The sequence below is a fragment of the Tenebrio molitor genome, chromosome 2, assembly GCF_963966145.1.
Source record: "Tenebrio molitor chromosome 2, icTenMoli1.1, whole genome shotgun sequence".
Lineage (NCBI taxonomy): Eukaryota > Metazoa > Arthropoda > Insecta > Coleoptera > Tenebrionidae > Tenebrio > Tenebrio molitor.
This window is the reverse complement of record NC_091047.1, coordinates 7,832,263-7,859,950: the sequence shown is the minus strand read 5'-3', so window position 1 is coordinate 7,859,950 and position 27,688 is coordinate 7,832,263. Positions and strand designations below refer to the sequence as shown.

The 27,688-nt window shown below is 35.2% G+C and overlaps 1 protein-coding gene and 1 long non-coding RNA gene across 4 annotated transcripts in view; one reads left to right on the top strand and one right to left on the bottom strand.

Moving 5' to 3' along the window:
• Nucleotides 1-27,688, bottom strand: part of LOC138123104 (nephrin-like) — a 226,327-nt gene that overhangs the window by 59,923 nt on the left and 138,716 nt on the right. For all 3 annotated transcript variants that reach the window (XM_069037632.1, XM_069037633.1, XM_069037634.1), the window contains one exon: nt 6,035-6,316. In XM_069037632.1, coding sequence (XP_068893733.1) covers nt 6,035-6,316 — 282 coding nt within the window. The remainder of the gene's footprint in view (nt 1-6,034; nt 6,317-27,688) is intronic.
• LOC138123105 (uncharacterized) lies at nt 474-15,927 on the top strand. Its single transcript, XR_011156721.1, has 4 exons — nt 474-682; nt 8,521-8,650; nt 8,705-9,427; nt 14,530-15,927. It is a non-coding gene; the product is annotated as an uncharacterized lncRNA (long non-coding RNA).

Here is a 27,688-nt window from a genome sequence, read left to right as displayed (position 1 = left end):
TCGTTGCCAACGCCGGATGGGAAAGGGGAGCCGAACTGGAACATGTTTGCAGCGATTTCGACATTCAAAACATGTCTTTATGTTCGTAATTGACTGATTGAACATTTTACAATTGAACTCTGATCCGATTTATGCGGAAATCTCCGGCAGAAATTACATTTATTTAACATTTTAAATGGTGCTCGCTGTTTCGCATTGACAACCACATAATTAAATTGACATGAAGAAAGAAACTTTCACAGATGCAATCATATTTCAATTCGTTTTCTAAGTACGAATAAAAGTAACATAAAACAGATATTTATACTTGGGTTTTCTTTTAATGAAAGCTGAATGTATTTAAATGATGTGCCTAATAAAATGTGTAATGCAACCAACAATACATGTGCTCCATAGTTTTCTAAAAATGTAATAGAGAGTTCTTTATGCATCAAGGGAATTACATAGGTCATAATCATAACGACAGAGGACAACGAGTACTATCCCGAGGGTCCCTTTAGGGCCCGAGGGGAAGTAACGTTGCCCGAGGTCGTTACTGACCTTGTATTGACGCGATTCATAAAATTCCATAGATACTAATAAAATGAAAAATTGTTGAGGTTAAATTGAGCGAACTGTCATGTAATGTCATGTCATGCCAGACGAAAAAAATGCGACATCAAAATCATGTTTAAGCACAATCGTGAGTACTAACAGCACTTTAATGGACAAATTGTTCAATTTTAGCAATGCGGGAAACAATTTTAGTGGTAAATTCGAGAATTCTCGCTTTATTTTTGTTGAATTCTTCTGATATTACATTGAAAGGAATTAAGAATTTATAAGTATGTATTTTGTACTTGTACAATTTTCTTTATTTCTTTTTAGTTCTTTGTAATTTCCCCTTAATTTTTAAATTTTAATAAAACTGCAAATACTTACTATTAAAACAATCGTAAAAAATCAGTAACTGCTTGCTAAAATTTAATTACCTTTTCAAGAGCTTCCACTTTTATTTTAAATTTTATATGCTGGTCTATTACAAGGAACAACTTTCTCATAGAATTAAAGTTTTTACTAAAGATGAAACGTTCGAGACCACCTCAAAACTTTGAAAATGTTCTAACCTAAGTTTAGTTTCCAATTTCAGCAAGCTCCACTTTTCAAGTGATCGAGCTTACATGCCCCCACTTTGTCCATGATACTTTGTTCCATGTTTTATACTGTTATAGGACCGTAAGAAAAACGATTACCCTGAGGTTTAAGTATCTCGATATAGATAATAACACAGATAGTAATAAAAGGCGGATTTTAAGGCACCACAGTTACACTATTGCTTGCAAATTATTCCTAATCGAGTGGTGAGGCAAATCCATCGTAACAATATGTCGGTTTTTATTCGGATAAGAGCGTGTCACCCCTTAATATAATAAAACAGGCAAGCGATCCCCCGTGGAGATGGGTTTTCAGGAAAAACCCTACTAACAAACAATTTCCCTTGCTCAGATAATTTGACAAAGCCACTTTAGGCACTAAAAGTCAAAACCGTCCCGAGAGATTTAGGCGTCAACAAATAACGCTTCAATTCAAATTTCGCTTAAATCTGAATCCCTTTTATCGTCCCTCTAATTTTAAAACTGAGCGACATGAGCGGTCCTACAATCGCGATTCTAGTTTCTGGTTACAAAAAATTCGACGGATTTGCTTGCTTTACAATTTTCAGTTATGAAAGTATCGAATTCTGGATGAAATTCAAGTCTGGGAATCAGATTCCCTTCTTTCATTACGCCCTTGTCCTATCATATTTAAGCAGTAAAAAGGATCTCCCATATCTGCAATCTCGGGATGGTCATAAAATTTAGTTGCGAATTATCTATTGATCTCGCATAAGAAACGAGGTTATCTATTGTATTGTGGGGTGCGGATCCGGCTCGCCGCCCCCGGGAGCGGCCCTCGAAATAACTACCCATTTTGACGTAATTTTGACCGTGAGAGGGTGGCGGCCAGCGGGACACGTGTGACAAATCTGGAATTAAATCAGGATCCCGCACGTTACGTCTCGTCTGTTTTCGCCTTAATGAAAAGTCTCTATCACATCCGTCCTCGGGGAGATATCCACATCCAGACGTACAAACATCGGGATGCCACATGGAAGTGATAGACCCCTAATTGCGCATCCGTTCGTCGAGAGCTGAGACTTGGGCGAGAGGCCACCCCTAATGAGATTTGTGTGCTTATATGTTCATTAGTGATGTGATTAAGGTGGGAAAGCTCGCAGCATTATTCCATCGGACGGATTACAAATATGGCCGTGATTCGATTTAGGACCCGGGCCGGACAGCAATGCGACCATTTGTTTATAAAATTGGTCGTTTCTGTCGACGTAATTGTGCAACAAATCTGGAATAGAAATAAAATTATTGGCAATATCGCCGGACACATCCGCCCTGCCGCCTAAATCGAAATAATAAATAGGGATGGGGCAGGTAATCATCGGCGCTGAACTCCAAATTGCCAATCAGAAACTTTAAAAAACTTGTGTGCTTCGATTTAGGGAGCGCACGATACGGCATAATTGGTTTCGGGAAGTTTATGGAGTCCGCCCCGTTTCATAATGCTAATTATTCTTGTTTCGAGAGCAGCTGGGCCATTAAAATTAATTTAATTAACGAAATTGTTTTTTAAATTCATCGGAAAATCGACAGGTTTTCATTCGCGGATGAGCGCCGGACGGTTTGATTTACGTTTTGTCTTTCGCCATTTCCTGCTCCGGTGGTTATCCCGCTTTTCATCAGGGTGAAACAATACATTATTTATCCCCGCGACCCAATTTTCCTGTTTGTAAACCGAACTATTTCGATAAATCAGGACGAACACCTGTATCGCTAACGGCCGAGATTCGCAGATTAAAGTTGTCAAAGTTCACTACAGTCCGGTTTCAATTTTCTCCGGAGCGTAAAGGTGCACTTACGTCTGAGAGATGAAAAGCGGTTTGTTGCTGACAGATATTCCATCTCAGAACTGTGTTTAGGAAACTATTTTGTTCATAGATATACAATTTCCCTAAAAAGTCGAAACAAAATGCCCTAGAAAATTGTATTTTATGTTTAATATTTAAAAAAAATTGACAATTGAAACTCCCTTAACAGTAACAAGAATTTAGCGTTCTTTTTAATTTTGTAATTTAACAACAAATTATGTAAATTGTTCGTTGTAAATTCATTATCGTGAAGATTGGAGAAACGCGTTCTCGCTAAGGCGACCTTTTCTAAAATAGATTTTTTATTCCTTAAATAATTATTCTTTCCTTAGAACTCTCGCAGTCGGGGAGGCTCTCCTAATGTCTATCGCACTTATGTAACTGTGGTGCGGCGCAGAGCACAAAATGAACACACGGCACCTATTAATGGGGCAATGGATCGAATTTTTCTTTTCTCACATTTTTTTTTCTTTCGTATTTCCCGGCAAAATGTGAAGAATGATCTTAAAATAAATCACCCACTAACCGGGAAACTTTTCAATATCAAAAATGTACTTTGTTCGTAACTAAGGAAACAAAACGGAAACAGACGAAACTCAATAAATGAACAATGTCATTACTATATTAGAATGTTGTACATTATTTTTAAATTGAGTAATTGAGTTCAAGACGTACAATAGGGTCATCAAATAATCATTTCCGATTTTGTGTGAAGTCAAATGATGAAATTGACAGAGCAGAGCAATTTTCTGTGGGATTCTTTTAGTAAATATATTTATTTATCTTTTTTAATCATATACAGGTATTTCACAAGTGTTGCTAATACCCGGAGGAATTGGAAATGAAACCCACAATACATTTCCAAAGTTAACGTGGCTATTTTAAATATAGTATTGTTTTTCTTTCTTTTTTCTTCTTCGTTTTTTCACAATTTCATTTAACCAAGCGAATGACGTTTATGTCAAAATTTACGAAACTTCATAGCTAAGCATGTTTTATGTTGTTTAAATCAAAAAACAAATATCTACGTTAACTTTGTAAATGTATTGTGGGTTGCATCTTCAATTCCGTCGGGCTCATTATCACTCGTGAAATACCCTGTATATATCGGCCGATTTTTTAAATTTTACATCCAGCTTGCTATGTCGACACTAAAATACAGAGTTTTTCAGAGGTGTGTGCTGCCACACGCAACAAAACAATACATTTCAGTTGAAGTAGGCACATTCTTCATTTGGATTGGTATTTGTTGTAGCAAAAAATTACTTTTTAGATTCTTATTCTAATTGGAAAAAATCCACTTGGTTGAGTATTGATGAACAGTGGTCCGTCGTTCCGAGAAATATGAAATGGAGATGCAGAGAACCGAAAAATCAAATGGTGATAAAACCCAATGTACCACAAAGTTATTTCAAGTGGTGTAAATATTTACTGTGCAAAATGTAAATCATAACTTACCCATTCTGTCTATTTATTGCTAATGTACTATAAACACAGTAATTATTGACGACCGATTTGTGCAATATATCGCTGTAGAGTACCTGTGCAAATCTGAAACTGTTCAAATAGAAATGTTTTATCGGTTTAAGTATTTGAGAAATAAATTAAACGTGCCAGAGGGGAAGCATCTATCGTTACTGTTGCAGATTTAATTTATCATAAAACACGCAAGATACGTTTAAATAAAAAAAAAGAGTGTGTGCTTAAGACCGTACGACAGAAGTGAAAACTTCTATGATGCTCGTTACTGATTTTATGTAATATGTACCTACCTATTCTATAAAAAATATATCATTATGGATGATAGTATTTGGAGGAATAAGGAGCAAGGCATAAATAATTAATATTATTTAAATCCAATGCTCTTTTTAAATAAACATGAAAAATCTGTATTTTTCAATAGAAACTGCAAATACGTCCGCTTTTATAGGTAACCCTCTGCAAAATTTGTGAGGTTAGGTTTGGATGTTTAAGTTTTATTTTCTTCACGATAATATTGAACACAACACAAGTTTTCATAGCAATACCAATACGCTGTATTATGATAATAATTTGTCCATTTTCCTCTTCTCATTTTGCTACACAAAGTTTTCCAATAGATGAATTGTTGAAGCCATATAATTGAGATTTACGTATTAAATCTTACATTCATCTGTAAACTTACAATACTTGTCGTGTCTTTATCGTTTATATTATATAAAACTATAGAGGGTGATAATGAGCCTGATGGAATAATAAATTCAACCCACAATACATTTTCAAAAAAAGCCGGACATTTTAATTTCAGTAGCCAGCTTTTTTCGGAAATATAGTGTGGGTTGCATTTTAAATTATGTAAGGCTCATTATCACTGTCTTATGTACATAAGACATTATAAGAAGAGAATGAAGGGTGTTCATCACGGATCAGCTGTTGAAATCTAACCTCACTTTTTGCATTGCATTGTTTGTGTTTTTACACTGCAGACTGACTGGTGCATTCACAATTGACTCTACAACGTCACCTTTGATGAGAAATTTAAATGGATACGCGATATCATACATAAGAACATGAAATGATAATAAAAATAACTTTAAAACTCTTTTATACCACCACAACAATAGATTAACAAATATTTATTTACTGACACGAATTCTTGTTAAAACTTGAGCAGCATTAGTTTTTAAGCCAATTTTAAAATCGCTTTGTCAAATTTGTTTCTTTATTAGGTTCAGATAAGTTCATCAGTGGTTGATTCTGGAGTCAGCGCTTTTATGTGAAGTTGCAGCCAGCGAAGCCTCTTAAACTGTGTTTTGCTGCACCATTTCTGGCTAATATATCTACAATATGCCACCGTCCTCGCTTGAATGGAGCAAGGAAGTTGTTATTATGTCCCAGTGTAAAAGCGGAACTTACGGACGACTCGACATATTTATGTCGTCTCGCTGGACCGGACAGCGCGCTTAATAGCAGCGGGGGCAAAAACACAACTCCAAAGATCAACACGACCGCTGCAGCACGAATTGATTCGGAGGGTGTGGCTCGTGCTCCTTCGAAAAACACCCCTCGACGCATACCTAGCCCTTTACCACTCACCCAGGGATTGGCCGTGAGGTGACACTCGAAGTAGACATCCGATCCCTCCTTGATGACGCTCGTGTCCAAGCCGTGGCCCAGCGTGAGCGTCACCTTCGGGGGGTAGTTGACGCGGAGCATCCAGGTGCGTTGCTGCTCGCTGAACGGAATCCTCTGGTTCGACGCCTTGCACGTCAGGATGAGGCCGTGGTCGGCGGCGGTCGGGGTGAACGAGAGGGCGCTGGTGGTGGTGTTCCCATCGGCGCTGACCGTCACAGTCCCACCTTCCAGCGAAACTCCGTCCTGCAATGTTAAAACGGACTCAGTCGCTGTATGCACAAAGTGAAGTTAATTGGACGTTGCACTTCCTGCAATTGCGTCGGGTGGAAGTTTCAACTCGATTTGGGACCTGTGCGGTTGATACAACCAATAAGGGAGGAAACGCGTTTTTAATTTTACAGGAGGGGTGCCAATGGTCAGATAAGTGGCGAATTCGGGACGCCCGCAGCGAAGGCACAAAACAATGAGTTCCTGCCGCTGTCAAAGAGGATATGGTCGCGTCGATCTCTGATAATCTCTTATGATTTATTATGCCCGAGTTCAGGACTGTTTACAAACAAAACTGTGGGATGTGCAGGCTGAAATATTGGCTTTGTTGGAGGCGAATGAAGACTTTAAAAAATGTCTCGTGATGGATAGTTATTCGAAAAGTAAAATTGGTAACGGTAGCCTGAAATAATTTTCTCTTTTTGTTATTGTCAACACGATTGACTAATTGAAGCGGCTATTAAGTAATTTAAATCAATAGTTTTGGAAACTTTTCCAATTTGTAATTTAACTAAATGCTACTAGCTTCTCACATCTCGTATCGTTACGATACTTGTATTGTAAAAAACTATTACTTCACGCTGAGATTTGATGACCACTTTAGACGTACGAGTATAATCAAAATAAACTATACAAAGTGATTCACGACTAATAATGAGCCTAACGAGATTTATGATGCAACCAACATTACATTTGCACCGATTATGTGGATTAAAAAATATACAGGGTATTTCACGAGTGATAATGAGCCCGGGAGAATAGAAAATGCAACCCATAGTACATTGGAACGTAAACCTGGACATGGAGGCGATAAATATCCGGCTTTTCCTCCTGATGTATTGAGGTTGCATTTTCGGCTTATTATCACTCGTGAAAACCCTGTATTTCAATTTTATAAATATAGTCAACATGCCCAATATTTCATTTGTCGAATTTAATCAAAATCATTGTGCGGAATCATTCTTTAGGCTTCAGCTTAAATGGGGGACATGTATTGTTGGTTGCATCACATATTTTGTTAGGCTCATTATTACTCGTGAATCACCGTGGACAACTCTACAAAATATTATTTCCCTTCATTCTATTACCCTTTATTACATATTATTAAGAAATAATTGCACGCTGCGTGAAACACGGAGAAGACTCTTTGGTTTCATCTTTGATTAAAACCGAAGAACAATAACAAAACTCTGCTCTATTTCTCATAAAACTTCATCATTGAAGTTATTTGTTGCATGCTTATGTGTAGGAGTTCCATATTACGCGTAATCTCCTTCATAAATTGCTATAAAAAGAAGAAAAAACTTCTTGTATCATGAAATATCTCTTGTTTAGCGCAGGCCGCCGAAATAATTAGTTTTTATTTTTATTCATGTCTGATACGCAGAAAGTTGCAGTTATGTTGGAAAGTAATATTTTAATGCACTGAACCAAAACAAAAAGTCACGTTTATTTATAATGATTTTTCTCCTTTGGCACAGTAGTACAAATACTCAGGTACTGTTTCAATTTAATTAAATTCGACTGCAATACCCACTCAACACAAATAACATTTCAAATTCTCTTCGCTACATATTAAAACTTTCAATTTTATCCTAGCTGGAGTTATTTATCGAGGAGTTGTCAAACAGGTCGGGAGATCTATGGATAAGAGGAAACCTGAAAGATATAAGAAAGTTTATTTTCTCTTTGCAGCAGCTTCTCTAAATTATTACAGGCAATATTTTAAAAAAAGTACACGTAGGTTCATGACTTATTCAGACACATGGCGGAATTGTACTTTTTACAATTTCATCTAGCTCTGTCATTTCGCGGAAACAATTACGGACGACGTAACGTGCTCACGTTAAATTTTAAGTTGTAACGGTTTTAGTACTTTTTTTTACAATTATTTTAAAACAGGTAAAACTTGCTGGGATGGTAGCGCAGTCCTGAGACATATTATGTTGTCTGCTCTGGAGACCTAACTCGACAAATTAAAAATCTCAGATATCATACAGAAGCTTAATGAAATCTTACATTGCACTTTTTAGTTTTGTTAGTGCAAGGAGACGTTATTAAGACCCAACAGTCTCCCGGTGTACAATTACAAACTGTGAAGAGAAAGAATGACGTCTTGCATGTTGCTTATTACAGCAAACTACAATGAGATACTAACTCCCAGACATCTTTTGTTACAGATTTATCTGTTGTCAAGTGTGTGACCAATTAGTTGAAATCTGGATGAGATGTGGATTATCGGAGGTGGCGATAGTCAATTAGGTATGAAGTATACAAGAGCGGCTACAAAGGACTGGCAGGAATTAGATCGTGTGTGTAGCCGCCCCGCTATTAGCAATGGTTCTAATTAAATATCCCTTTTAGATAATCGACCTAATTATGGCACCCATTAAAATACAATACCAGACGTTATCGGCGAAATGGGACGGTAAATGGTTCGCTCGAGCCACATTGTCCACTAATGTCTGATGGTAATGACCGGACTTTGTCAATCGCGTTCTTCCAGTTCTTGGGATCGAGTGATGGCCGCGAGCCAACACCACCACCACCACTACGTCTCCATTTTTCTAATTCAAGTAGAGTAAGAAAAGTTTGTTACCGACCATGATCACCGGACCAGGGTAGCCTCGTCGGTGGCGGCGCCCTCATTTATTTATCGACTCGCAATCTCGTCCGGAAACGTCCCGAAATTTGCAGGCATCTCCTGGATGTGTCGTCTTATTACTTTTTAAATTTCTAGCAATCCTTCGGAACTGCGACCTGCATAATTCGAGGGATTCAGGCCGGAATTTTATTCAAGATCCCTCCGGTCTGATACGAAACATGTAGCCGTGAGAGCGCTCTCCGTCCTCGTCCGGCCTTTTGGACTCGATAACTTCGAGATATCACTCCACCACCACTTACTGAAATCACTTTTGAGATGTCGTCCATAAACTCTAATTCGGGAGCAGTGACCGAGAATTTTATCGTCTTGCATGGCACTTTTTATTGCGACAGCCATTGTTGAAAGTGGAACACAAATCGGAAATTTATCGGCCGGTATGATGGAGGACCCGAGGCCGCCAAGAACGACCCTCGAACCCGCAGGTAAATCCCCCAACGCCATTCTGCTGACAACAGATCAATTTACCGCCAGAACGCCTCCGGGCTCCATTTCTAACACTGATAGAAAGTGAGTTAAAACCTATTTATTTAAGAAATGCACAGAAAAATCCCGCAGAGGAGTTGCCGCCGCCGCATTACCTTTTCTCGGTGAAATTCATATTGCAAACAAATGAACGTCGAATTAAAAAAGTTCCTTAAATAAATATCAAGGGCTTCCGAAAGAAAGAACAGTCATCCAAAGGGAAATAAAAATTAAGGCAAACAAATTGTCGCCAGGGAAAAACAATAACGATTTAGATATTTGTATCAAGTAGAGGTAGAGTCAACACGAAGACACTGTATAAACACTTTTTGCGTTGTTAAATAAAGGATACAAATTTAAGGAAAATGTTGAAATGCTGTTAGCTGATTTTGCAAAAGAAAAACCAAACAAACAAAGTTTTATTTGCAACGTTTACACGAATATTGTAGATTTTAAAGAAATAAAAACAATTTATAAATGTTAAATATCGCAAGAAGACAACATATAGAAATGTAAGAAAAATTATTCTTTTCAAAAAACAAAATAATTTTCTAGAAATTTTTTGGGGGGAAATGATAAAAATGCGATGTGAATTAGTATTGGAAAGGACCCAGCGGAATAAAGAATATTAAGAAAAATCGATAAAATAAGTACAGTCGGAACGTTATGGATGTGGATTGGGGACTTGTCGTTAAGTTGGCACTACCAGCAAAAGTAACTAGGCGCGCCAATAAGGTTATTGGAATTTATGACAGATCTCACTAATGTACAGTTCAATCATAAGTTTTAAGCGACCTTGAGTTTGACAATCCATATCCAAAACATTTCGAGTATAAGTAAGATTTTGGCAACTTTCAGCTTTGTTATATTGGCAACATCAGCCGTTTCACGTCAGGCGTCAAGGTAAAGCGTGAAGCAACGAAGTAAATTTAATAAATATAACCTTACATTTTTGTCAAAAATGTCTGTTACCAACCCACGCAAAAGTCCCTAGTCTAATATGAAAACTTGAGCAGCCGAAATTTCAGGAATTAGTAACGTAGAGTAGATGAAATACATAAAATAGTATATTACCCTCGTTTAATAAGACGTATTATCACATGAGTGCTTTAATGGAACGAGTGTGATAATACGTCTTATTAGACTCGTATAATAATATACTACTATCATGTTGGAGTTTTCTTCATTGGTCTTGCAGTAAAAGATGGCAAATAAGGATAATTTGAAATGTTGACAAATTTGCACAAGCTGTAGAAAGATTATATAATTTTGTATCTAATGATATTTAAAAAAAAAAACAAAAAAATAGCATGTTAGCAGAATATATTGGTAAATTGGTGTCTTTTTTCCCAAACTTTTTTTATCTTCATTAGCGCTAGTATGGTTCAAGACAAATTGACCTCCAATCGAGATTATTGAAACGTATTCGACTCGTCGGTCGGTCGTTTTTAACAATATGAGACAAATGAAATGTAGCAAGTTGAAGAGATTAATCCGAAACAATTCCCAATAATTTCTTTGAGCATGATATATGTTGGGTCACTTTTGTAAACGATGTTATTATTCAAATTCATTTTGTAGTCTAGACAGAGAAATCAATGCCGAATTAAGTTCTTGAAATATCACTTGTAACATCATAAAGTTCTAGTTTTAGGAAATTAGTTTTCTTGTAATTTATCACTAAAATTATGCCCCAGTTAAAAGAGAAGCAGCGCAATGAAAGGCATACGTTGTAATGAAGAGATGAAGCGATAAAGAGTTTGAAGTTTAACACGGCGATCTCCGAAGAACTTTAACAGAATTTTTAATAATGCAAAAGTTAGATCTTTGCTAAATAACATCTCTGCTATAAATCCGTTTTTTGTTTTGTTTTGTTGAACATGCAGATACATAACATTTTAATGATTTTTTGACTTTCCAATTCACGCAGTGATGGTCTTTATGGTAACTGAAAAATAAATTTGGTTTTTCAGTGACATTTCTTCTACACACTGATAGATTGCATGTTTTTTTGACAGACCCAGAGACAAATGTCTACGCGGTAAAAAGTAGAATAGCGCCCAAAAATTTGTTATTTCAACAACTTATAACAACATCATAGGCGTAGGATTACTACTGGCGGGAAATAATCTGCAAGGCTACAACGGTTTCGTAAATAACCTGAAACAATTGAAATAGAGAGTTTAGTATTTTTCATTGGGTTATGTTTTGGAACTAGAAGTTAAAAACGTGCAATCTACCAGTGTACGGAGTATACAAATATTTTCTGATAGATCTGCAATTGTCATAGTTTTCACAGTTAGTGTCATTGACTGACAAAGGGTATTAGTTTCGCATTAAGACTGCACAGTCTTCAGCAAAGCACAATTTCTGTTCAAATATGTAATTATAATTTTATAAGAGAAATATACAAAGTGATCAAAAAGAAAACAAAGCAGAGCAGGCGTTGCAAATTATTATCGGTCACGTGGTAGCGGAATCATATCCAAATAAACGTTCATGAATTTTAAACGTTAGAATTATAATTGTGCATTTTATTAAAATTATTATCTGATAATGGAGAAGATTTATAAAATAAACAAGAGCAACAGTTTACATTCGTATTATAAATATGTAATTTACCAGTTTTCTTGTCAAACGCGACGCCACTGGTAAGCAGATTTTTCAGTGAAATGTCAAACAAACGTCAGTTTTAAAGCAACGGTATTGGTGTTAACCTTGAAAATAGTTTTCGATTTCGGCACAGTTTACGGATGTTTCCTGTAATAATTGTAACCAACAATTATCCCAGAATAAGTGGTAAAATGAGTTTCACCATTGAAGAAAAAGTATTCATTTTTTTTTTAATAATTAATTAATAATAGGCAACCAATAAAGCGATTGTGTATAGCAAGTATACATAATATGTGTACGATTAAGCTAAGAGAGACGTTTCGATAAAACAAAAGATGATGTAGCACTCTTGATTTGTTTTCTTGTTGATCACTCTGTATAGATGAAAATATTTTCTAGCTGCTTCCTATTTTTAGAAACCAATAAAACATTGTTTTTCAGAATCATGTAATTTGTTCAAGAACGGCCGTGTCAAATATAAACTCGTGATATGATTAATAAACCGATGACGTGTTATATTAAAGCTGAAAATGTTTTGCAGGACAGAACAAATCTGAAGTTCTGCTGACCTAGCTATAAATAAAAAGAAAAATACAACGAGGAGTAAGTAAGGAATACAATTCTTAAAATTTAGGTCGTTGATTTCTGGCAGAAATCCTCCGACAGGTCAATTTGTATTCGTAATTTGTAAGTCGGTATCTTTTGTCATAAATAACACTTTTTTATTCCTCCGACTGGTGGCGGAATGGGAACAATGTTAAAATTTTAAATGGCAACAAGGGTCAAATGTTTTATATTTTGAAAGGTTCTTTTATCCTCTATCCAACAGTGACTTGATTTTTAATAGGTGGATTCTAAAAAAAATTATATCAATAAATTTTGGATGACATTCACAAAACTGTCTCATCAAACTAAACTTATCAACGTGACGTCGACTAGTTTTTTGACATTAAGAATAACATGTGGTTCAATTTTCAGAATTTGGGGTCTAATATTCGCCCTTAAGTCATCGATGTTATCGAAATGGACGGAAATCCTTTTAATTTTAATTAAGCAATAAATTAGGGTTTGGCTTAATGCTTAAAGGCAGGAAAATCCACAGAGTCTGAGTCTATACAAATGTAATCTCCAGGTGAAAGTGCGTGCGCAAATAAAATTTCGTAGTGTCATAGCGGAAACTGATTTCTTTACACGTTTTTGCAAATGTTTCACGGACATTTAAAATGTAGGTCAGTGTATGATGGCGCAGTAATTGCAAACTGCTACACCGAATCCTGTTTCTACTATTCTTTTCACAAGTTAAGACACTCATTAACCGTAATTGGAAAAATCCTGTCGTTCTGTTTATTACCTATTTGTTTTTGTCGTCAAAACTAATCAGTTCTCAACACTTCAATTTTTGCAACTACAAGAAATCAATTTACAGAAATTTCATTTTTTGTGGGTTTTCTAAAACAACCCAATTTTTAAATTCCACTTAAAAACAGATTCAACTATTTCCCGGCGCATCCACCATCTTTCTTTCCAAAAATATGCACCTCTTTTAGCTGTATCATAAATTGTTTAACCAGGAATCCCATGACAGAGGTAAAGTAACTGCAGAGGACTATTTTATTTGTTCATATCAATTCATGGTTCTTTTTATCGGGCCAGATTGTGCTTCACGTCGGGAGTGTTGGCGTGTCCGGGGTGAAATATTTATTCCACTATTAGTAGAGAGTGCGGGAAATAAGAACGTGGTGAAGGGTCGGTTTTTATTGTTCCAGAGTAAAGCTAATCCGTTGTACTTTACTGCGGCGTTGGCGTCGTTCTATTTATTCCTCGAGTCGTTTAAAAAGTGGCAAGGTCACGGTAGACCGGTGACAAATTGGTGCAAAAACGGTTGTTATCAACGTCCAACTTCGGCTCAAGTAATTTCGAACTTTCCTCCTTCTAATTCATTTATTTCGGTAGCTCCTGCACCCCATCCCACCGCTCGCCGGTATTAATTAGGAGGGATGCAGTTATCGGACGGTGGCGATTTTCCGGTATGGTAATGCGTCCCTCGAGCTTGCGCACACTTCGCCTTTTTTAATTGTCCAATGTATCTCCTCGACACGTTTGATGAGGGTAAAACTTCGACCGCTCCTACCGCATCAGTCCTGATGAAAGTCCAGCACCTGTGACCACGTCAACAGCCCCTTTTTCTTCCCTTAAATTATTCCGGTCTATAACAGAGTTTCCTCATTTCGTACCGCAGCATTAACCCGGGGCTCTCCCTCGACACGCGTCTCTTAATGCCGACGCTTTATAGTTGAACTGTCGCCGAGAGACACCATTTTTCCTCGGACACGGAATCTTAAGTGGCTTGTCTTGACGAAATTCCACTGACTAGTGCGAGATTCTCTTAATTTAAGGCTATAATAAACTACTAAAAGTCCGACGACGTTAACTTTGTTTTTTCTTCCAGACCGATCACGGACAAGAATTCCACTTTTAAATTCCGCCAGCTTTGTTCCATTGAAGATTAATCAGGCCACTATTCTCGATGGAATGAGCAGGATCGCGTGACTTTTATTTGAAATTTGGCTGAAATTTTCAGGCACGAATCTGAAACAGTGATTGATGTTTGCTGCCCCGAACTTGTTTGCCTAACACTTTGGAGCAATTTATTAGCCCGATAAGACAACCATAACGCGTTCATTCGAATTTTTCTACCTGTGCTGCTAACACTACTACTACTATCAGCAGACAGACATCTATGAATTTTTTTCTTTATAATAAATTATTAAATGTGTATAAATCTTTCCTCCTTCAATTTCCCTGGTTGTAATTTAGACTGTGAGCATTGCTTCGGAATTTTAGATGTTTAAAAATAAGAAAGTAATCCGCGAGAACCGTCGACTGTTCTTGTTCCTTGGAGTAATGTGGTAATAGACCTTAATGAGCTAAGACATTAATTTTCAATTATTCGTGCAGTTAATCTCAAAGGTCCAGATTCTTTCAGGTTTCATCTACTTTGTGAGACTCCGCAGAAGTTCTATAATTTGTACTTACAGAATTCATCCTGATTATGTTAATACTACGATAAAGGTTTTTTTAGTTTTAATGAAATAATTTTGAATTTGATAAAAATTATTAGTCTAAATTATTAGATAATCCGGTTGATTTCTGATTTCTGTTTTGCGTTCGTAACAGAGCAGTTACGATTCCAAAAACAGTATCGTAACAGCTGAAAGCGGTTCTATAATAGCGATAGTACAATTTACGGTTATCATGTTGGTACTGCCAGACTCCTCTGCTAGAATCCTCTAAAGTCTAGAGGGTTCTGGCAGCGTCAGCCAAAGCGCGCGAATATTTCAAAATCGACAAGTGTTTAAATTGTTTTTTGCCAACCATCATAAAATTCCCCAGAATTCTTACTTTTGATTTAAAAACGGCTCAAAAGGTGTAAAATAGAAAAAATATGTAGTATAAAAAATCCATTTCATAAGGCATTTATCCCATTCGTCCTTCACGACTCGTTTTATAAACTTGGACTCAGGAAATAAATACTTCCTTATGAAACTCGTTTTTTAATATACTATGTCGGGATTAGTCTTGTAAAATTATGTAGATATAAAGTTATTTTGGAAGACTGTAACAGTTAATTGGTGTTTCTTGTAATTGTTTTATACGTTTGTTCCACGATAATGATGTACACAACACAATTGCTTTTATGGTTTTCATCTACCTCGTCAGATGTCAAAGATGTGAACATCGTTACCTACATTAAGTATTTCCCGGCGCATTCACCAAGTTTGTATAATTAACCTGTACAATTAAATATTAGGAGTAAAGATGTATCATTTAAATTTTCTATTTGCTTTGATCCATAAAATACAGTTCTTGAATTCTAGATTTTATATTTCACAGCAACAATAAATAATATTAGCGAAATAACAAACAGTACTTAATAATAATATGGAACTGTGGAGATGTTTAAACAACCTATTCAAATATTTCCCAAGATATAACTATTTTTTTTCACTATTAGTCTCAGAAGGCGTCATTATTTACTCCTGAACTGAGCCCAGAGTAGAATTTCTCTCCCGCGGTTAATAATTTTTCGTTATTAACCCAGGGTTAATAATGAACAACTGTCACCTAGCAACGAAAGATTGTCGTTGATTTCATTGGTTAACGTAGCCGATTTTCATAGCAATCGTTTAGAAATGATAATTCGGATCCGACGCATTTGACAAAATAATTTTATTAATAATTATTATTAGAAATGGTTTTAACGTATCTAGTAGTGAAAAAAATAGTATATAAACCACGATAGAGAAGTCCTTTATAGCCTTCGCGCCTTACATCCCTCGGCGAGCCTCGGGATCTAATCTTGGCGCTCTGGGTATAATCATGAACTTCTCCACCTTGGTGTATAATACCTATACTATTTTTGTATTTACAAGCAATGTTCATAAAAATAATTTTGAAACATTATCACCGTTTTTACAATGTTTTTCGCGATTAATTACAATTAAAAACAAAAAAAAGCTAATAAAGGGGTAAAGATGTTAAAGATACTAATACTACTTTTTTGTGTTTTAGCTCATTTTCTGATAATAAATTTTAATCAGTTTTGTTATTAATTTTGTCGTAATAAAATTATAAAAAAAAATTTTTGAAGGTGATGTAATTTATAAGTCAATAAAGAAGGTATTATTAACATTTATGTAGTTTAGTCGGAGCGTTTACTCACAATTAAAAAATAAAAAATTCAAATATTTGGATAAGATTTTCAGCCGATTCACCAAGTAATTGGTTGGCAATTAGATGTAGAAGCGCTTGGTTTTTCAAAGTTAATTTCACATAAAAATACACCTAAAAATACAGTTTTTTCAACAATGACGCGGAAATAATAATTATTCCTCATTGTCTCGTGCAGAGCTAGTTTTACAATTACTTTTTTAGGCACCCTTAATGAAAAAGGTAATTTTACGTTCTCCGATGCGGACAAGAAGTAACTCTTTTTCGGACGCACTTTTTCGTACGCACTTTTCAGGACATGAACCGTGACACCTTCTGTTGGTCTGTTTAGTAAGTTAACAACGAAACCGACAAAACCGAGTAAACCGACTGAAACCAAATGAATATTTGACAGTTAAATTTAACTAAAATATTTTATTTGCCCGAAAAAGTGTTTGTATCGTTTATTTCTGGTGCTTATTTGGTGCATAATAAGAAAATGAACGTTCATATAATCGATAGCAACAGCGTGATGAAGAAATATCTAATACAACAGCCCAAGTGATGTCTAATGTCTAATACGCCGCCGGACATCGCAGATGATAATCGCAATAATTGTCCTGTCACCATAAATTATGTAAATAAGTAATTGTATTGCAAATAGTAAATTTCTCGTTTTATTGGTAAGCTGATAAAAAATACAATAAAAAACCGTTTTTACTCTTACTCTTTGTTTTTCCAAATGATTCAAATAAATAATTTAATGTAGCAATGTAGATATCAAATGTACCTATTTTGTACGGTAATTCATAATTAAATTTAGCTGAATCTAAAAAAAGTTGACGCAAATTATAAGACATCGTGGAACGTACTCGGTTAGGATTATTTTCTAAAGGATAATTTCAAAGGACTCATCTGCAACAAAAGCTTGAACCTGGGGCGAATAGACTGTTCTCAATCTGACTTAATCTGAAAAAAGACATTTAAGGGGCGTACGCCCAAGAATTTATCGCAAAAATCTAAGAACTAACAACCACTGTGAAATATGTAACAAGGTTTTTTCGCTTTTTAAAGGTATGGGTAATAATTTTTCTTGCTACCATGAGTATGTTTCGGGAAACGACTTCTTCCAACAAAATGGATGAAATCGCAACATAACAAAATGTAATAATTAAATTTAAAGAAATGGATTGGATCCACCAGTAACTATTTTAGTAATGTTTCTTGCGAGAAAAAAAAAAACAGGAGAGTTTCATTAAAAACTGGCAATTTATAAGTTGTGAAATTGGAAATAGTTATTTACCTAACGTATGCGAAAAGTGAAATTTCCCGCGTGAGGATTTTGTTTGCGGCACGACCGCGGGGAGTGCTGCATTAGTGCGAACGCGCGAAATATCTTCCCGCAAAAGTTAGGTACAATATTTTTTGTAACGAATAACTCACAAATATTTAAAAACAAAATAAAAAAGTAAATAATTTAACATTTTTTCAAGGCCCTATTATTATTCTTACCTTTTTGAATTGTATTCTTAGTTATTTTATAATAAAATTACATATTTATTGTGTTTTTGACGTCTGTCTACGTCATTAAACACCAATCTTACAATGCAGTTTCTGCTAGAAAGTAAAAAAACCGCGTGGGGGAAATCGTTGTTTCCGCACTTCGAGGACAACCGGGAATACAATTTATAAATTGCAGTATGGTGGATGCGCCGGGATAGGTGAGATAATATCTGAACAATGTATTTTACAAGTCTCATTATGGCAAAAGTAATAAAACAAACAGCAAATGTTCTTATCATTATACACGTACATACGTTACAATGCTTCGGAAAGTATTTACAGTAATTAGACATATTTTGATAACTTTAACAAAAAGAATTTCATTTAAAAATTGCTTTTTATGTATCTTGTTACACTGAATGACTGAATATAAAAAAAAACACGTTTGTGTCTCCGATACTATCTATCAAAATTTACTATGCATTAATTACGAAAATTCTGGAATCTGGAATCGAAAAATTTTAATTAATTTTGTCGAGAAAGTAAAAAATGTTTGAACCGAACATTGTTATTGTTTCCTATACGTTGTATTTGGTAAATTAATTTGCTTTAACATAAAATTTTTCTACCTACGCCCAGTTTATAAATTGTAAAAGTGATGGATGTTTAACGTTCATTTTTTGTGTTTCTTAATTTTTTAAACTGAAATCATTATTTCCAGAATGTGTAAACATTTTCGGATCGGTTTGGATCCGAATGTAGAACCCGTGTTTGTGCAGTGAATTAAAATGTTGTTCAGTTCTCCGCACAGCATCGGTATTGAATGAATAATAGAAACACGCGTAAAAATAATACCATCGGGGGATCGGCGCGTGAGTAGAGTGAGAACATTTGGGAGTAAGGACTAAACTGCGAAAGAAAGGATAATTAGCAAAGCGCAAAGTGAAACGAAACAGAAAAAGCGCAATTCCGTGGCACTTGGGCCCCGATAATGAAATTAACTATCCGCTTGTACCTGCATGTTATACACAAAAGTTTGGAAGTTAGTTTCACCGTTGGCTCATATTAAAATTAAGCGAAAATTAAAAACTTCCCCGCTTTTCCGCAGGAATTCCATCTCGACGTGAACGTAATTATACCGTCACGGAAAGAGTGGTTTGCGGTTTCTTTGCAATAGCTAACAATTAATTAAGGCACTAAAATGTAAAACAGACATATAAAACAAGTGGATCCTTTGTTCTTGTTATCCTCGTAACTTATTTTGTCGGGAGCGGCAGATATAAATGATGGATAACATCCGCACAGTTCCGCATCGATTCAGAACCATATTTCCACCTTGAGGAACACCCTGTCCTGTGTGACAGCTAAACCTTGTCCACACACAAAAACAATTAACTCGTGGGTCATGCAGGATTAAAAATTCGACCCTCGACAGAATTATTAAGCCCTTTGTAGGCGCCTGCATCGGAATTAGACATTCAAAACAATTTCACCCGAAATTATAGCGTTATTGTTTTTGGGTCCTTTGTGCTACAAACGCGATTAAACGAAGAACGAAAAGTATTCACCCGGAGCAAGACCAATTAGACCCGAATGCTTCACCTCTTATTTGATGTCATAACAGAACCATTTATTCGACCGGACTTGTAGCGAAATTGGAGACGGTTCGAGGTCAAGCTCATATATTTGCGCTTCCGGAGACCAATTAACCGGAGCATTAAAATTACAGTCCGGTGACGGAGCCGCTCTCTATGCAGGTCAAGTATGACCTTGTGGCGGATCTTAGTGGAACATGTCGAGAATTTCCGGAGGGAGTCCGGAGCGAACGCGATTTCGGTAGACAAACACTTCGAACGCCAACTGTAACAGGAAGAAAAATGACGCCGCGTCATAAACTTTTACGGATTTTTCCGGTGTCGTATTAAATGTTTTCTTCCCCTTATTTTATTTGGGAGCGACACACGCCCTTCTGTCACTTCCAGGCGCAATACGCTTTACTGCGACTAGATTAAAACGTAAAAAATAGAAGCGCCGTCGTACTGATAATCTCGTTTCCCCAAAAGTGGAGTTAGTAAAGCGTTAATTCCGGAACGATGTGATTTTCCAGTTCCGTTCACGGTTTTATGACGAACCGAGTAAAACAAAGCCGGCAAAATGTAACTACGCCCAGTTACAGAAAAAGATCAACATGTAAACCACCCTCGCCCCTCCAACTTTATATTTATTTGTTTGCCTCCCGGCTTTGATTTATGCGTTTAGTTTTTATCCGGAGCTGGCAAACTACAAAAGACAAAGCGTTTAAAAAGCCGTTTGTGTTGGAACTTTGTACTTGACATTTCAATTCCGACTCTTACACACCGATGTCTTTCTTAATCGCGTTATTGCCATATCTGAGACTTAATTAGAACATAAACATTCCGCACTAACCCAATATTAGTACTAATTTAAGAGGCAAATCAAACTTTTCAACGGCTCGCCTCGCAACTTCATTCAAATCGAATTGAAACTCCGTTTGAAACTAATTTCCTAAATATTTTCTCGTGCGCTAACCCGAATTAATTCGATCGTATTCATTACTCCAAATTTCCACCGGTCCTTCAAATTCGGATCATTCAAATCCGATCAATCAGACAAGGTAATAAAATTATCAAATTCGTTGGAGATCCTGCAGGAGAATGCTAAAAAATGATTTATCTGTTATTCGGCCCTGCACATGATGAATTATTTAGTTCTGGAACGTTCCAAACTGTAAATTCTGGCTCAGCGACTTTCCATCTGAAAACAAAGCAATCCCACCTTTTATGACCGGTCCCGCACTATAATAATCATTAGGAGAGAGCATTCATCGTCGATTTGAAAAAACTTTCGCCATAAATTCGGCGACGTTATTCGAGTCTTAAAAATTTTTCCCGTGTCACGACACGCAATATTTTTGTTAAAGCTTCGTTGCAAGCCCAATATATTAGCCTAGAAAAATTGCCGAACGCGTCATAATCCTGCACGACCTATATCAATATGACGGCGCTCTCAGGACGCGGCGTTAGTTTTGATTTATTCTTGGCGTTAAAAGTGATGTCGCTGCAGGCGAAGAGGAGCTCTCGGGGCGAAATGTTAAAATTTTAATTACGAGCCAAAGAGAGGCTCTTGAGGTGGCAAGTGCGCCTTTAACTGAATCTAAAAATAATTGAAGTGGAGGAAGCTCCACAAAAATGCTAAGGGATCAATAGCGCTCACAACCGTCAGGAAAAATCCGCGGCTGTATTTAATTTAGCAAGAATACAAATTCGGGAATGTATAAATAATCGGTCCTGTTTTCAATTTGCTTTCATTAATTATTATTCGCAAATATCGATAGGTGTATGAATATAAAGGGTGTCAGATTTATCATGTAAATCAGCGACCCCGATTTAATATTCATCACTGATTGTTTTATTAACAACAAATTCTACAACCAGCGATGTTTACAACTTTTGTTGCTCTTGCGGCTTAGTGATGTTTCTCTTCATTACCTTTTAATTGAAGTTTTGTTATTCCATTTGCTCGTAAAAATGGAACGGGAGAAAGCGACAAGTCGGTTTTTGCATTTTTGTTTTATAGCCGAACTGCTTATTGCCAACACCGTACGGGGTGTAAAAAATATATAAGAATTTGTAACAATAATATAAATCATTCTGGTATTTTATTATTCGTTCCAACTTTAAATTGCATTCTCTATTCAAGACGTTCGAATGTCTGATTTTGTATTCAGCAAAGTTTTCCGTAGTAACAGATAAAAGTATTTCGTATTTTCTAGCCTAGATGAAAAAAATTTAGGTCAGAGCATCCAAGTTTCTAAAGGAAATAAAGGTGTACGTTTTTATATTTTCCAGATTTAACTGTGAAAGGTAACACATTGTCTGGAGATATTAATGGACTACCTTTTGAACTTACTGAACTGAACTAAATATGAGTTCTATTAATAAACTGACAATATTAATTTCGTTGATCTTTAAGATTGTAAAACTATATCCGTTAGCAATAATTCTTATTTCTGAGTATTTTTTCTCTAAATGGTGACATACTTATATTGTAAAAACATAGATGAGCTCACTAAGATAAAAAAAAATATTGGAAAACAAATGTTAAAAACGGCCATTGAAAGGAATTTGGAGATAATTTTCTTACCTATAAATTTTAGAACATTTAGGTACTTTTGTTATTTTAGTTTGGTTACTTTGCTAAATGACAGTTACACATAACTTTGGGACAAATATATCGCGCGTTCAAATGAAATCCTGGGCTGGGAAGGCGTTGGAAACCGTCAATTGTTGTGCTTTTTTAAAGCGTAGATTAATTGGAGCATGTTGACAGCTAACCTAAAATTTAGAGCCAAAAATTTTTTCTTTTTTTTCTTTCTTTGTAATGTTTTACATCAAAAATAGAATAAGGTAACGATTCCTATTCTCGAAGCAAATATCTAAGGGCACCCTTTGCTGAAAACAAACATGTTCAATTATGTCCCGATTAAACATAAACAAATATCAATCGTGTCAAACGGCGGGAAATTCAAACTTTACACTGTTCTAAACGGTTTAATTTTTCCAACGCCTACTCAGTCCAGGATTTCATTTGAACGCGCAATATTAACACAACAAATTTTTTGGAAGAAAAGACCTAGTTTTTAGCAAATCTTAGAGTGGGAAAGTCATTCATTAGCAATTTTTTTTTAATATAATAAATAATAAATAAGGTGTAAGTATTGGGTGATCCAAAATGATTGTGGATAAGTATGGCAACTATATACGAAAATTTATGTGGCAACTGTGTGGGTAGGATAGACTTGACATTTTTTTGACAGTGCATAGTAGAGCAATTTTGAAAACTGTCAAATCAACGTGCAATGGTATAAAAAATCAAATGCACGCATATAAAATGTCATACTAATGTCCACTCTACCCCACCCACACAGTTGCCGCATACATTTTCGTACATAATTGCCACATTTATCCAGAACCATTTTGAATCACTCATTATTATTAGTAAGACAACCTCCGACAAGTTCATTTCAATTTCACAAACAAACTTTTTATTTTTTATTTTCACAAATTACATTATCCAAAAATATACTTAAGGTTAATAACGTTAAAAAACTAATTATTATCGAAACTATGCGTTTTAGTTTCAACTAAGAGGTTTAATGAAGCACTTTAACATTTTCACTTTCAAAGCAAAAAATAAGAGTTTTCGTAAGTCTGGAACGACGGAAATATTTTTTTTGTTTGACACTGTCAGAATTTGAGAATTTTCTCCTATGTGAACGGATTTTGATAAATGTCACAACTTGTCAATTTAAAACTAAAAATTGTTTTCGTCCGACACTGAAAAATTAAACAATTTTTCTTGTTTTTTATTTAAAAATTATTTAAAAAATATCAAAAAATGGGTGGATTTTGGGGAAGAACTCTTTATTTATTTAATAGTCATGTTTGTAACACCACCAATGATAAAAACATTACGTCAGGGGGTTGAATACCAGGGGAAGGACCGCTAACCGCAATTGGTTATTTTTGTATGTACATATTTGTTTCCGTTTTCTGTTCTTTCCCTACTTGTTTATCGCATTGTTTCAGTACTTTTTCCTGAATGAGATATTTCATCGAGATGCAGAGTCAAAGAAGCTATAACATAAAATAAAATAGTTTGTAACTTCCGCATTTCTTCGAATAAAACCACTTTCTGTTCTTTATATTTCGAATAAATGTCACATTCGTGTCATGTTTTTTGTTTGTTTGGTATTTTTCTTGCCTATTTAAATGTTTTTTATTTGTTTTTTGTGTATTGATAAAATTCTTCATATATTTACCTGGTTTCAATCATTCCTTTGTTTTCTTTTTTCTTCAGAATTTTACATTATATGCAATATGCCATACACAGGTATAGCATAACTAACTGACATCATCATATCGACGTTGGTCCTCATGCGAATTTAAAAAACAAGATGTTTCTAAATAGACGAATGTATATTAATGTACACTTTTCCCATAGACCCATTGATGGTCCATAATTCACTTTTTTTTTTAAATAGCAATATACCTACATATACTTTTTAGCCTTTCTTCTCTTCTCCCTTTACCTACGTAAATATACGTATTTTAATTTGGTGTTTATTAAAAAATTTATACAGGCAACAGCCAGCAACTGTTTTTTTGCCGTGATTTTTTACACTCAATTAGTTTACTGTTTTTGTCACGTTACCTACGCATCACAGTCTCGTTTACGTGTAAAACACACTGTAAAAAGCCAAACTACAATTAACAATGACAAATAAAAACGAACTGGAGTTTACAACAATCAATTCGATTTTTTGTCGAATAAAATTTGGAAAATCGTACGGTAGATTGCAACAATTAAATTCCAGTTAAATTTATGTTCGAGCGCCGGACGAACCGCTTTGTGGGGATTAAATTATCGGAAAAAACGTCATTTGTGTATTTTGTTATTGGGTTTGGCTAGTTATTGAAAAAAATTCGCAACTGACTCGACGTGCGAAATATAGGAAAACATATTTCCCCGTGTAAACACACTCCGCTCCAAGTTAGTAGATTTAACACATCGAATATGACATTTCTTTATTGATGTCTGTTTTTTGTTTCCCTCTGCTACTTTACTCCACATATATTTCGATAGACAGTTTGAAAAATTGTATTTTTTCTATTCCTTAGTCTTAGTAGCCTTATATTTTGCAGAAGGGTTCGGTAAATAAACTCCATATTTTATGTGAAAGTGGGAATAGAAATTTATAAAGTTAGACAGAGCTCCGGTCCACTTAGCTCGGTGAAAAAGCGTCCACTAATTTTTTCTTATGAAAAATGTAGGCCATCATTTTTGTATTTTATCGACAAGACGTTTGTCAAATATTTTTTACAACCAACTCACTGTAAATTTTTAAATACATTAGCGGTAAAATTCTAAATGGGGGATATTAACAACACAGGATATAACACCGACTTTGGTGTTACTGAAGTGGTAAATTTAATAGTTGAGATTAATCAATGTCCTGTTATATAATTTTACAAGTTTTATGTGAGATAAAACAGAGGTAATAGCGACAATAATGCGCCATCTCCTTTATTAGGTTAGTTTTAACGTAAATTTCCCATTGCTGTTTTTACTCGTTAATGCCGTCGTAAACTTTTAAATAAAATGTGAAATAGTGATCCGGCGCTCACGTTCATGTCGTAAGCTTTGTTGTAATAAACTTTCAACTCAATTTACTTGTGTGTAGGTTCGGAAAATATTTTTCTACCAGTTTAAATCTCGGATTTTAACTCCCCCACTAAAACTTATATTTGCCATAAAGAAGAATAATATTTTAGTTTGAAACTCGTTCCTCTTAGAAAATAACAGCAATTGCTCTTCGCTACAATAAATGTTATTTTAAGTCAACATGATTTTGCAAGCGAGAATGTAAATTTTTGTCATCTCGGATCTGTCGTGAACCGACAAGCATATCAACTAAAAGGCAAAAAGCGGAGGAATACGATGCGAGGATCCTTAAAATATTTTTTAGAAATCGCAACATCTGAAATTTTTCCAAGAAATAGGAAGTGGTAAAAATCGGGAAGATCATTTTTACAATTCTTGTTCCGAAGTTTATTTATAATCTTTAATTATTTTTTTTATTACAATTGTATACCGAGTGATCAAAAAGAAAACAAATCAAGAGTGCTACTGATCTTTTGTTTTATCGAAAACTTTGTCGGAGCTGTCGTAAATATGTATACGGATATGTACTATTCCGGACACGGAATCTTGGCCAACATTTTTTAGACATTTCTAGAAAAATGATGTAAGCCAATCATTAGTGTCATTAATAAATGACAATTATTAAAAATCACTTTGAAGTTTTTCTTGTGACATCAAAAAAGCAGGGAAATGGCATTATCGAGTCAAAAGTTGGGTTATATTCAATAAAGGCCAGTTCACACATATCTGTCAGTTAAATGTCAGTTGTGGCCAAGATTCCGTGTCCGGAATAGTATATAGTCCATTTTTTTTTTAAATCAATTGTCAATGTCAAAATTCCCTCGAAGACCAGGCTGTACCACCCTAAAACCTTTCGTTTCGGGACACCTCTATCGTAAAATCTCCCTAGATCAGGTTTGAGGTTATATCAGTAATTTTCAAATGTCAGAAAAGTTTCAAGTGTAACCAAATTTTATACCAAAAGACAAGAAATAAAGACGCTAATCACACTAAAAAGTGCAACTTAACATATACAGGAAAATGGAAATTTATTTAATGGGTTATACATATAAGCAGTTTACCTATTCATTTTCAGAATCTAACCTCCAATCGTTTTCCCAATATGATTCTGCGGAAGGGGAATGTCCTCAATTGGTAGATTTCCCATCAATTTTTTCCAGTCCTCTCTAATCAGTTCCTCGTAGTGACGAACCCATATATTAAAAGAAAATACCTCGAATATGATGTGTGCATCTTTACTGCAATTTAGCATGGTCGGTTTTTCTGTCTGCATTTCTTCACGTAATCTAATCATAGCCAATTTTTCTCGTTGTGTTAGATCCTTGTTTTCGGAAACTCATTTAACTTTGTATTTTTATTTAAATGTAATTGCGCCTTCAATAGCGCAAGCGCCTTTACATCAAAATGACTGACATACAGTTGACATTTTACGTCGCCAATCTAATAACTATCAAATAACCAGTGGCTTATACCAACATGACATGACTTGCTATGCAGTTGTTTTATTGGTTGCCTACCTCTCGAAAAAAGTATTATTAATTTTAATTAATTATTAATAATTAATGCTTTATATTCTCTGGTAAAACCCATTTTACCACTTATTCTGGAATAATTGTTATTAATAATACATTAAACGTCTGTAAACTTTGCCAAAATCGAGAAAAGTTGTTTTCTAAGTTAATAATTAGCAAAAAATCTGCTTACTAGTGGCGTCGCATTTGGCAATAAAGTTGGTAAATTAACCCATTCTTACCTTCCGACTGTACTAAATGTAAAAGTAAAATAAAAGATTGTTTAAAAACTTGTCATTCTCTACATTTGTAGCAAATTGTACTGCTCTTGAAGTATTTATGAGAATGTACAGATTTGTCGAAACAAAAAGTTTCTAGAATTTAAATCACATTTGAGCCACGATTACTCGTCGAGGATGATTTATAAAACATTCATAAAACCGACTGCAAGTGAAATCTTTTGAGACTTTGTCCGCCTTTCTCTCATTTGACTTCTTCGAGTGAAAATCTGCTTAATTCATATGAAAAACTTGAGCCAGCAGCCTCTAAATCTGGAGAACATCGCCGCCGGTAACTATACGGAAACAAACTTACACAAGTACATTATTAATGCCTCGAATATTTCTTTACAAACTCGAC